This window comes from Oryza brachyantha, chromosome 6 (genome assembly GCF_000231095.2).
Source record: "Oryza brachyantha chromosome 6, ObraRS2, whole genome shotgun sequence".
In the NCBI taxonomy this organism is placed as follows: Eukaryota; Viridiplantae; Streptophyta; class Magnoliopsida; order Poales; family Poaceae; genus Oryza; species Oryza brachyantha.
In genome coordinates this window covers 21,456,167-21,468,581 of record NC_023168.2, presented here as the reverse complement: position 1 = coordinate 21,468,581, position 12,415 = coordinate 21,456,167, and the positions used below count along the sequence as shown (strand labels likewise).

At 39.7% G+C, this 12,415-nt stretch overlaps 2 protein-coding genes across 2 annotated transcripts; one reads left to right on the top strand and one right to left on the bottom strand.

Moving 5' to 3' along the window:
- Window positions 1–1,011: 1,011 nt before the first annotated feature.
- Window positions 1,012–5,874, top strand: LOC102719129 (BRISC and BRCA1-A complex member 2). The gene is made up of 14 exons (XM_040525086.1): window positions 1,012–1,231; window positions 1,314–1,401; window positions 1,485–1,665; window positions 1,946–2,036; window positions 2,272–2,307; window positions 2,389–2,499; window positions 3,289–3,419; window positions 3,589–3,637; window positions 3,966–4,055; window positions 4,131–4,184; window positions 4,716–4,781; window positions 5,249–5,346; window positions 5,426–5,503; window positions 5,614–5,874. Exons 1-13 carry the CDS (start codon window positions 1,115–1,117, stop codon window positions 5,493–5,495), a joined length of 1,182 nt encoding a protein of 393 aa, XP_040381020.1. The 5' UTR covers window positions 1,012–1,114; the 3' UTR covers window positions 5,496–5,503; window positions 5,614–5,874.
- Window positions 5,875–8,071: 2,197 nt separating this feature from the next.
- On the bottom strand, window positions 8,072–11,549 carry LOC102720806 (translocon-associated protein subunit alpha). Its single transcript, XM_006656428.3, has 8 exons — window positions 11,318–11,549; window positions 10,434–10,595; window positions 10,144–10,194; window positions 9,354–9,442; window positions 8,931–9,008; window positions 8,625–8,828; window positions 8,464–8,535; window positions 8,072–8,378 (listed from the first exon to the last, which is right to left on the bottom strand). The coding sequence occupies exons 1-8, from the start codon at window positions 11,388–11,390 to the stop codon at window positions 8,334–8,336; spliced, it is 774 nt and encodes a 257-aa protein (XP_006656491.1). The 5' UTR covers window positions 11,391–11,549; the 3' UTR covers window positions 8,072–8,333.
- Window positions 11,550–12,415: the final 866 nt, after the last annotated feature.

The following is a 12,415-nucleotide window of genomic DNA, read 5'->3' as shown; positions in this document are numbered from 1 at the left end:
TGCTACTTAAGTCACTGTAACCATTATGCTACCTGCTCTTTCACTCCTCTCCGTTTTATATCATAAGACTTTTTAGCCATGTCCAGATTAATTAATTAATTAATTAATGTATATGATTTATATATGTTCAAGATATATAAATATCCGCATGAATCTAGCCAAAATTATAAAGGCTTACTTTGTGAAACAACAGGTACTTGATATTGGTTATTTTCTATAATCATTCATTGTATTAGTTCTCAAAAACTTATCAACTTTTTCTGTGGTTACCTCTGAGGAATTAAACACATTTAACTCCTAGCATAATGAGTCTTGAAATTTATTTAATTTAAATATACCAATTACCCGATTAATGTAACATTGCCTATATCAAATATCAATGGCATTTGGAGAACTCTATAAACTTGGCCATTTTTTCTACTCCAGAGTATCAAAGATGGCCGAAAAGGTCATAACTAAGACTACTTTATTTTGGCTGAGAAACGATTATCCGGTTTTTTAACCATTTAATAGTATAATCAAATAAACTTCTATAGAAACTATTTATAAAAAATGTATCATTTAGTAGTTCGGAAACACATAGAAGACGAGCAATAATCTAGTGTAAAAGAACACAACTTAAGGCCTCATTTGAATAAAAAACGTAGGATCTATAAAAACATTAAATTTTAACACGAATATAAGTGTTAGTTAAATTATTACAAAACATATGATAGACATATGAATAACCATTTGATTGGATAACATAAAAACAAATGAATTAGACTGAGAGATAACAAACTCAAAAGAAAGTTAAGAGGGTAGACTCATGTTAATTTTCCTCCAAAATCTTACACTCATAATTCATTCCCTAGGAATTTCACGTGATCCTTTAAATTCTAATCCTTTGTTTAGCAAAACCAAATAGGAAATTTTCTTATAGGATTCAAATCCTACAATTTTTGTATGATATTTTTCTGCGGATCAAAAGGGCCCAAGTTTGGAAGTACTATGGATCATTGTTTGACTCGTTTTCTCCATTTCTAAATCCAAGTAAAAAGACAAAGCTCGCTCCGAGGAAGCGTCGTCAACTTCCCGAATCCATCTCGACGCGCCGCCGCCGCCGCCGCCGGCGATGTCTCCGCCCGCCGACGCGGCCGCGCTCGCCTCCACATCCGGGGGCGCCGCGCTCGCCCCCCTCATCGCCGCGCAGCTCAACTTCGTCCTCTCCCAATCCAAGCTCCCCATCAGGGTGGGTACCCCCGACCACACTCGCCTTCTCTTCTGCTCCCTCCCCTCCCCCTCTGCTCACTCCCCGCTCTTCTCGCTTGCAGGTTGGGCAGATCTGGTCCGGCTGCCGCGACGGCCGGTACGCCGATCGCTTCACGCTCGCCATCCCCTTCTGCCTCGACTACGTCTACTGTAACGCCCGTCCCCCCTGTCCGCTCGTTCGCTCGCTTGCTTTGATGGTTTAGGGTTTCATGTCTCCGATTCTGGAATCGCAGGGGACTTCCTGTACAATGCGCTGTCGCCGAAGGTGGCGCCGGATGTGGTGTTCGGGCCGGACGACGACGGGTTTCAGCCACTGGTCGATTTTGACGAAGCCGGGAGTGGGGAAAAGAGCTGCTTGGCAGATTGGGATTGCCGAGACACCGAGGCCCTCTTCTCTCTCATCAAAGAGCTCCGGTAAGGCTACCTCTGTACTATACGCTAGTGATGTGCTCCTTGCTTGTTTTGTGTAATTGCTTTGCCTGTGTGATGATCGGGGTCAGTTGGAGCTGAGAGTTGCAAACACGAGGAAATTGTACTACATGATGATGATGATGATGATTGTATTTGTCTTTGTTGTTGAGAATATATTGGCATTACTGCAAGGGACGCCAGATTGCCAGTGTGGAAAATGTATACTGGAAGTTTTGATCCTAAACTTGCTTTTAAACTGGTTGCTCTTGACCTTTATGTACAGTGAATCATATATTGAATACCAAAAGAAGCGGGCAGCCGAGGTGGATGACGCAAGACTGAAATTCGAAATAAGCACAGTTCTGTCTAAGGAGGTAAACACACTACATGTAGCACATCTTCCTCCCCATGTCATTATGATTGATTGAAGTAGTAGAAAACTAGCAGCTATTCTGGAATATTAACATCCCAAGAAGAGCCATGCTCATAACTCGTAGTTGATTGATCCACTCCATGGTTAATCACCAACCAAATTTTCCTAGTTAACTGTATTGTTTTATGGCAATCGTTGGTTCTGTAACAATTTTTCAAAATGGATGCATTGAACAGGGCATTGAAGTCTGCATGGTATCATCCAATGGCAGAGTAAGTTTACTGGTCTTCATAACTGTTTTTTCGTGAAAATTGATGTTTGCTCTCACTTATTTTTAATATATTCATTTATAGCCAGATGAGGTGAAATTTGCTGTCCCACTTCTGCCTCCAGCTCTTGATATGGACCTTGCCAAACTGGTTCCTGGATGTCCTTGGAAACTTCCTCAAAAGATCCATTTGCAGGTTAGCCTCTAAAGCCATCCCTTCCATGGACATAGTTAAAATGGTGGCAGGGCTAATGATGGTGAATCCATTCAACAAATTTTGAACTGTTTATGACCTGTTAAAACCTGAAATGCACTAAAGTAATGATTCTAAGAAGGCCTTTCAACCATATTTTTATTCTGGAAGAGTACTTGGTACATCTCATGTAGCAAAGATAGTTTTCATCTTCTCTAACAAGCACATTCAGATTATCTCTTTTGTTATTATGGTTTCTCCTTCACCAATATGCTCCTATTGTTGCATTACACAAAGCACAACATGACTACATGGAATGCAAATTTATCATAAATTTTCCTGAAAATAAGCATGTAAATTTCACAGTTAACAATCCCTTGTCTGTATTAACATATTTTCTTAGAAATGAATGCTTGCATTGTTACAGGATTTCACTTAGATAATAAAGTAGAAATACATGATGCAATTATCTAGTACTCAATATGCACCCCCAAAACATACTAAATATGCAAATGAGCTGAAAAATCTTTACGAAAATTTCCCGGTTAGTTGCATTGTCATGCATATGTTAATTTACAAGAATATGATGTGATTGGCAAGGGTTCAACACTAAAACAAATTGATAAACTTATCGGGGAAAAAAGGTTACAGACACATCCTGTTTACATGTATATAATTTGCTTCCGTGAGGCACACTGTTCACGGTGTCTATGGTTTGGACAATCTTATGGAAGTGGAACCCATTATTTTTCTATTGTCTGTCTGAAAATGTGTTGTTGGGTTGCTATGCAGGCTGTTTTTCCAATTAGTAGAAGTTATTCCTCTGTTCCTCCTGCGCCACGACTCAAATTAGTCTCAACCCCAGATTTGAAGTCATTTTTTTCAGTTGATGATGTCAAACTGCCTCCATGGTTAGATGGAATGTAAGCTTGCCAGACTTGCACATGAAGATTGTCTCTCATTGCTTATACTATATGTCAGCACAGGCCACACATGTTTGTCAGTGTTTTCTTCTTTTTATTACAACATTTCAAAAAAGTTGTCAGTTGTCACTGATGTGCTCCCTCCTTTCTTGGCCTATTTATTTTGAAGGTGCATGGCTGAGTATCTTCCTAACCTGGAAGAAAATCTTAAAATGCAGGTACTATACCTTTGAGTCCTACTGGTAACTGTTGACCTTGACTGCCTGTTTTCTATTGTTGATAGTATTACTACATTGTGTTGTATTGTAGCTGTCACGTTATTGCAATGCCTAGTTGTCTTTGAAAAAAGTATGGGGAAAATAAGTGAGGAACAATAAAGGAATATACAGTAGTAGGTGATGCTATTATTGAATTGTTTAGGTGATACAAGCAGGAGAGATTTTCCTGTATACTGTTCCCATTTCAGTCTTATTGTTTACTGCAGCTACCTTTTATGCATAAAACTATAGTCTTGTACAAAACTTATGTTTCTAATCTATACCAAAGGTTGTGGAGGCATCAGCTTCAATTGGTTCTAGAAGACGTTTCATTGAGGCTTTGGCTCCTACTTTTGGAAGACCATTAGAGGCTGATCCGGTACTTACTTGCCATTGTTTCTCTTATGGTACTGTCTACCTTGCCAAATTGTATACCAACCTATCCACACTTCAGATTTTTTGCAGAAGAGCTACGGTTCTTTCCATCTCAGGGATTTTCACTTTTTTGGTATGTCAAAATTTGTAAATATAGTGCTTTCTCTGTTTTTCCGTTACATTTTCAATCTAACCAGTACAGCTTAGAATTATAATGAAAATAACTAGTGGAATGTCACCTTAATTCCTACTCCCTCCGTTTCATGGTATTAGTCACCTTGGGTTTGTCCTAAATCAAACATCTCTAAGTTTATAAAAAATATAGCAACATTTACAACACAGAACAAATATACTTAAAAATATATATTCAATGGTCAATTTAATGAAACTAATATGTGTTGTAGATGTTAGTACATTTTCCTATAAATTTAGTCAAACTTGAATATGTTTGACTTAGGACAAATCTAAATTGACTTGTAATATGAAACGGAGGCATTACCATTTAGCATATTACTAACAATTTATATCATATAAGAGCGTTTTCAGTAAAAATTAGAGGCTCGCCTGGCAATTGGCATGCTCTCTTTTTAGTTCTTCCATTTTAGACTTAATAGTTATGAATTAACCAGTACGAGTAACAAGGAACTCAATGTGATGGTTGCAGGTCCACTTCGTCATTCCTCTCCAATTCCCTAAGCAACAACCTGTGCTGACATTACAGAGTTCTCAGGTATTTATCTCATTCATCAATGCTTATATCCGGTTGTAGCTTACATGCTCAATAGAGATCTTGTTCTCAATCTCTGCATTTAGAGCTGGGCAGGTAGTAGAAATGAACAAGGATAATATCTGTACCCCACCTACCCAAACCCAACAAAGAAACAGACACAGGGATACATCTTCTTTTCCTTTTTGGGGATCCTATGGGATGCAAGAGTGAAACCAACAGCCGTTGTACTATTCCATTTCACTTCACTCCCTACCAATCCCTCTCTAATCGATGGATTGTTTTTTTTTCTGAATAAACACAAAGTAAACATGCGAGACTATGATGTGTCATTCATTTGATTGACTTGTATTGTTGATTTAGCATCTACTGGCTAGAGAGGCCAGGTGCTGTCATTGTAAGGTACTCTGTATACTATATTGTTCTTTTCAAGGCGTGGGAAATAACATTGTATCGTGAATCCTCTGCAGCACTTCAATGCCCAGGGGATACCCATCATGTCAGCTCCAGTAAATGACTATCCCTGGAGCCCTAGATGGGATCCAGCAGAAATGGTTGAACGCATCTAGTAAGCTTCTGGTTCTCCTATATTTGCATCTACAGCAGTTTTCAATAGTCTGATTTGCTATCTGTGCCAAAATTCGCAGTGACTTTTTGGTTGACGAGTGCCAAAATTTCAAGAGGTTTTGCAGCGATTCTCTCCCTCAACAGAAGTAGCTGATGAGGTGATTATATCAAGAATGAATTTCTTGCTGTGACTGTTAAGTGTTAACCCATGTTCCTTTCACTGACTGCATAACTGCAACCATTGTCTTGTTGTCATATGGTGTATCAGGAAGTACCTCTGCACCGCTGGCTCGCTCGGTTCTTATTGCAACCGGTAGTCCCAAAAACTTGGCAAGTAAACTGTGAATCTCAAGAGGCAGCCTAGTCAGTAATAAGTAGAAAAATCTATAGGATAGGCGTGCTTCTGTTTGGCAAGTAAAAAAGTTGTGTACACTAGAGCAATACCGGGCTTAGGCTCGTTGGTTAATCCCCCTGCTGCTAGTCCTGGACTCCAGGTGATTGTTTGGGATAAATGCAACCAATTTGTTTCTGCAATGTACATATGGCAGCTCGTTTACCAACTGCTGTTTCTTCCAGTGTAAAGTTTGATGCCGGTGAGACGTTATGGTTTGTGCAATCCGGGTGGCAAATTGGCATCTCGATCCCAATGGCCTACCCTTTCAGTTAACATCAATTGTAAACTGCATCATCCTAGGGGAAAATAAACATAGTTCTGTCATACTTGTTGGGTTAATCATAGTTATTGAAATTGGACCGGCGGTTCGACCAGAAAAAAAAAACAATGCAAAAAAAGGCTGAGGGCCTATTTGGTAAGCACGAATTTTATGCAATTTTCATAGAAAACAGTTTATTTTCTAACTTTTTTCTTGCATATTTTTAAAATTTATGTTTAAAAACCAACTGTCTTACAACTAATTTTTAAAACCACACCATTTGCCCACGCCGGTCCTGCTAGCAAGGTAAGACAACGTTGCCTCTCGCCACAATGTTATCTGACCACGCAATGATGTTGCCAAACCGTACAAATTTGGAATAAGTTTAAAAATATGAAGGAATTTTTTTAAAAAAAAAATCAGCCCAACAGATTGAGATTGCTCAGGATGGCCCATATTACTTCCAGGTTTTTTACTTGGGAGACGGCTCATCTCACCATGCAATCTGAGCCGTTGAGGCATCTATTGATCGAACGGATGTGAGGGGTCCAGATGGCACTGATGAACCCTAGCCGCCCATCCATAAATACAGCTCCAATCCAACCACAACCGCCGCCGCCGCCGCCGCCGCTACCTATGAATGTGGCCGTGCATCTGTTCAGTTCCTCTCTTCTTCCTCGGTTTCTTTATTAAATTGCTCTACGGCGAATGTTTTTCTCTGCCCCAGATTGCTCTGCTTGTGTTATTCTACTCGCCAAGTTGCGTTTTTTCTATTCTGCTTGGCGACTAAAATAACTCCACTCACTTGTGGTTTGTTTTGTTTTGTTTATTTTTTAATCTTGTGGGGGAATCGTTGCAGTGCAGATGACGACATGTATATCCTTCTTGAGAAGCAGAAGCTGGGCTTTTTGCTAGGCTGTGTTGCTCATCTTCCATGACTCTGATGCTCTTTTTCTCAGGCGCAATTTCCCCCACTGCTATTCAGTTAGCAATATTTATTCAGTCTTTTGGTCTTTGGATCCCTAATTTCTTGGCACGGACATGGAGCAAGTTTTGTGTACTATTCGGTTCTTCTTGTGGAGGGTTCCTTGATTGGGTCTGTTTTTTCTTCCTAAATTTCTGGGACCTTGTTGGAGTTGTATATTTTTATCTGTTAAAGTAAAGAACAGATGGATTGAGAAAGGAAAGGAAAGTACATCAAGGCAAACGATCTGGACCACAGTATGAACCTGAACGTCATGTGCGCGACAATCCCGTTCGATTTTATCGAACTTTGAACGAAATTAATCGAATTCGCGCAAATTCGTCATCTCCCTGGGCTTGCATTTTGGCACCAAACCGAAAATTGTTAACCCTGACGGCACGTTCCTCAAAAACCGAGCATGGTATCCTTTGATCAGTATTAGCAGTTGAGTGGACGCTTTATATTCTGGAGGCTTTACTGAGCCCGATTTGGCGGTGATATAAACGTGGCCCACGATGCCTGGGCCACCGTCTCCGGCCTTCTTAACTGGAGGGGAAACGGAATGGCGTGATGAACATGATCATACCTCAAAGATTTCAACCACAATTTATGTTAAAATAATTTGTAAAATTTAACAAGTTGATGATGCATTGTTAATACCTTCCTTTTGAGACATATTCGTCATCTATGTACTATTAAGCTCCTCATCCCTCTTTCCCATTATGCTTATAAACCAAAATTTATTTTTTAAACTTAAATTTAGAGTGGTTTTAGGAATATTTTTATCAGTTTATTTTGATCTATTCTTTTAGATCACTAACAAAACATATATAAAAATTTGCATATAATTTTTTATTATTACTAATTAAGAAGCAGCTACGCTTATACTTACAAAACAAATTTAAAATTTAAAATAGTTTTAATTTTCAAGCACTAAGAACACGTATAATTTATAAATGTACCGTTTGTTTTTTAAAAAATAAGCCAAACAATAAACATCATGTGCTAATGGCCGGAGGCTTTGAGAGGATATATATCATTCCAGTCCAGAGAGACATAATGGAGCTGTTAAATGAATGTGATTCAGCGTGATTCAGCATCTCAGGTTTTCAAATAAGATCAGAAATCGCATCCGCAGCATATACCTTGAACAAAACTGTGTTTATCAAGAAAAACTTCCATGTAAAAGTACACAACAAGGTCGAAATTTGGTTTGGTGTCAACAAACATGTGCAGCAGCAGCTATGAAACTACAATTTGAACACCTCCGCGTTCTCATCTATAGTCTGCAAAAGTTACTGGTGATGGGCTACCCTCAACTGTCTCATTCTAGATCCTGAAATGATTAACTAGAGTTCAAGGGCCTCCAATCTATTTCTTTTTCTTGGATTTGCTTCCCTGTGCAAATGAAGTACCCTGCCATGTGAATGAACTCAAACGTTAAACTCTGGCATGGGGCTCATATTAATCGCTATGATGTTTGGTGGTCAGAAGAAAATACCTCCAGCCACTCATCCATGTTGGCATCAGTAGTTCCAGTTCCCAGTTCCACCTTGGGGGCCTTCTTTGTTTTCTGTATACAGCACACAGGAGGATTGATGAGATAAATGTACATAGCTCTAATGTTCACGTTTACCAATATAACTACAGGTAAGAAAATACCTTTGAGAGCTGTTGTACTTGACCATATGCCCACAATCCAAAGAGACCAAGAAGGGCAACTCCAAGGGTAATAAGGAACACAGACTCAACGCTGAGTAAGCCTCCAGCCTCAACAACCTCCACAGTGCCATTGTAAAATACGTTCTGGTATGGGTGCTGATCAATCTCGTATACTATGTAACCAACTAGGTCATATGCTCCAGGCTGCAAGGAGACACAAGCATCAGAACATCATGAAAGCAGAACACATTAATTGGTGTCATACTTATTAGTTGTTTCAAAATTTAAGGTTGTGAACTGACAAACCTGCAAGAACTTGCTCACAACAAATGTATACGGAAAAGTTGCTTGCACAGAGACAGGAACTGATGCATTGAAGAAGTTCTGCAAAAAAGAATCCATAAGATAGCATAGTTATGAATCAGAATATAGCCTTCCAAGAAGGTGTGCTTGACTCAATAAACTGTGCTTCGACTCCAGGGCAAGTAAGATCCAATACTGCATGTGAAGCAGAAATATGGACATCTATTAAAAAATCAACAAAACAAAGATACTTTACCGTTATTTCTCCACATTAAAACAAAAAAAACTAAATCACAAGTGCAGTCAGAATTAAAGGAATGATGACTAAATAGGACAGTTTGATGGTGCACACATCCACTGATGCATGTCTAGCTACCTCACATCACATATAAGATAACAAAAAATATGGATCTTGTATTTCCTCACCTGGACAGTAAGGTTTTGACCATACATTTTATGATCAAAAGGAAGATGGAGAGTTGAATGGATTGCAACAACATTCAAAGTTGACTCACCTGTAAACACAAGAACCAAACACTTGAGCTAGCATGGTAAAAGAAAATTAAACAACTGAACTCTGAATCTACATTACCAAAACAAGAGAATTTTGCTCTTCTATACAACTGTAATGTCTATGGTAAACTTAACCATGACCTTAATTAAACCCCTTAACACACGGCTCTTCCTTATTGGGCCACATATTCTGTAGCCACAAAAGAACATACCAATATGCCTAAGCATCTGCCCTGATACATCAATTTGCAGGAGACGGGAAATACATGATACAAGTATTTGTCACTAAGACAGATGAAAAACTAATTAGGAACAAGCACATTTGCATATATCTTACAACTTATAGACTCCATCTAGTTCTACCTAATAAACAGTGATATGTTAGGAGTAAATCATATATAGAAAATATAGCTGTTTCACAGTACTGTACAGGCTGGCACAACTCACTGGAAAAATCGCATATGCTGGACATGAAACTTAAGCTAAATGGACATGCCTTTGCAATAAATGAATACAAGCAAAGAAAGTAACTGACAGGTAAATGAGCATGGTCAGTTATAAAGGAAGTTGAAATCTACTGGCCAACCAGACAAATAAGCATGATGTGTTAATAAACGAAGTAAAAAATTACTTGCCAACAAGACAACTATATTAGCTTAGTAGCTGAAGTGGGAAAATTCATTATAGAAACAGCATGAGTTACCCTCGTTTTGCAGTCCCACCAGTAATTCAGTTTCTTCACCTGCTGGCACAACTACACAGAAAAAAGGGAGACGTTATTGTGTGTTCAAGTCAACAGAAGCATTTTCCATAGAAAATATAAAGTATTTCATAACATGGCATCCTACTGATATACATAGAGAAGTATTCCTTTCAGATGAACAGAACAAACAATTGTAGATTAACATATACATAGAGAAGGGAAATGGTTGTGAATGAATTTCATTGCCAGTGATTCAAATAAAAATTTGCAAGCCGCATGCTAGCACTTACTTTTGCCAGCGTTTTTGGGAAAGACACATATTGTCTCCACACCAGGAGCTGGACTTAAAGGCCCATCACTGGAAACTTGTGTATCATCACTGACGATTCCTAGATCAGCCCCTTCAACAACTTCAGCTGTAGCAGCTTCTTCCTCAGACTGAGCTCTTGCAACTGCAGGAACAGGAAATGCCACACAATTCAGTCCAAAGGAGCATAGCAGAGAAAAACGTGCATGTGGTGTCAGTATCAATTTCAGCACTACAACCTCACTGGTCAATTTAGAATGTCTATCCACACTTGGCTGACTGTTTGAAACAAAGACTCTGCACTTAATACACCGGGATTTTCCAATTCTGAAAGAGCTTGTTGGGGGCTTTGGTGCAGCATAGTATTTGCAATTTCAACCAATCTTAAATGGAATGATCCCAAAATTTTGCCGTGCTAAAAATTACCATAGAGATCCATCCTACGAATCTACCATCGCTAACCATATAATAGGAGTACAGGATGGAAAACTCGGAGCATTTCGGCAACCTCTAGCATCAGATGGGTACGCTGCTATCGCAACATGCAAACGCAGAAACAATTCTGACGAAAATCGCACCCGAAACCCTCCACGAAACAAACCAATTACCAATCAGCCCGTCACATCTAAAACCCCGCCCCCACACCGATCTAGTCCTAATATCCCACCTAAACTTGCACTAAACCTCAACCACTTCCGGTGCAACCCCAAGGAGCCCGATCAGGCCAATTGCCACACCGCGAGAGGGGGTGCAAGGTGCGCAGATCTACCGGTGCCCCGCCGCGAATCGCGGAGATCGGCGGGAGCACTGGACCGGATCTGAGAGAGAGGGAGGGAGGGGGGAGGGGATCGGCGCGGCGGTGCTTACCTTGGACGAGGGGGGAGGCGGCGAGGAGGAAGGCGAGGAGGAGGGCGGGGAGCCAAACCCTAATCGCCGCCATGGCTGGGGCTGGGCTGGGGCTGGATCAGATCGGATCGGATCGGATCGGAGGAGGAAGGAGTCGCGTGGGTTTTTGCGCGGGGGAGAAGTACTAGTAGCAGTGAAGCGGAAGTCGTCCGCCGTGTAGTACTAGCTGTAGCGGTAGCGCCACGAGGTCCACGGCTTCATTTGGGTGGTGCAGTGCACTGCACTCCCTCGCAGAAGCAGAAGCAGACGCAGCGGAATTTGTTTAATTTGGTTTGGCTCCTCATTCAATACACTGTCACGGTCTCGTCATCCGACCTGTAAAGCCAGCGGTTTTTATCTCTTCGTCCCCTTAACGTGGGGTCCGGTGGAACGTGCATACTCCCCCAAAAAAAAGAATTCTTGACCATCCATCTTATTTTAAAAAATTTTTAGAAAATTTAAAAAAATTAGTCACACGTAAAGTACTATTTATAATTTATCATCTAATAAAAACAAGAATATCAATCGCAAAAAAATTTTAAATAAAACGAAGAGTCAAAAATTAAAGATAAAAAGTGAAAAATTGGTTTATTTTGGGACGGAGAGAGTAAGAGTTCAATGGTCCATAGCTAACTTAATAGCCAATTCATACTAGAGTCATATACTACGTAATTAATATTTGGTCTCACTTGTCATACATACATGTGTTTTAGAGTCTGTATGTAGCTGACTATAAATTTGTAGTCCGCTGTTATTCTCTATCATCTCTTATCACCTTAAAATATATTTATAACTGACTTATAGTCTATTATTATACATGCTCTAAGGAGGTGGATATACACGATTGAGAAACACATGCGATAGATGATATACATTAGAGCAACCGTACACTTTTGGATTGACAAACAAACGTGATAAATATTATACATTGGAGCAATTGTACACTTTCTAAGTATCTATAGCTTATTTACATAACCGGTGCTTAAATTAAAATCATTTTAGCTAAATATTTAATATTGGAGGACGGGAAAATGTGAGAACTGAGAAAGACATCTATCTTTTTATATGAGTGAGTCCACC

What these genes read in the sequence shown, in the direction of transcription:
- LOC102720806 (XM_006656428.3), bottom strand. Translation starts at nt 11,390, where the DNA reads ATGGCGGCGATTAGGGTTTGGCTCCCCGCCCTCCTCCTCGCCTTCCTC. An exon ending in TCCCAAAAACGCTGGCAAAA is followed by an intron (nt 10,195 to 10,433) that starts GTAAGTGCTAGC and finishes TTTTCTGTGTAG; the next exon opens with TTGTGCCAGCAGGTGAAGAA. An exon ending in GGTGGGACTGCAAAACGAGG is followed by an intron (nt 9,443 to 10,143) that starts GTAACTCATGCT and finishes TTGTGTTTACAG; the next exon opens with GTGAGTCAACTTTGAATGTT.
- LOC102719129 (XM_040525086.1), top strand. Translation starts at nt 1,115, where the DNA reads ATGTCTCCGCCCGCCGACGCGGCCGCGCTCGCCTCCACATCCGGGGGC. An exon ending in CTGCCTCGACTACGTCTACT is followed by an intron (nt 1,402 to 1,484) that starts GTAACGCCCGTC and finishes CTGGAATCGCAG; the next exon opens with GGGACTTCCTGTACAATGCG. An exon ending in CAGGGATTTTCACTTTTTTG is followed by an intron (nt 4,185 to 4,715) that starts GTATGTCAAAAT and finishes TGATGGTTGCAG; the next exon opens with GTCCACTTCGTCATTCCTCT.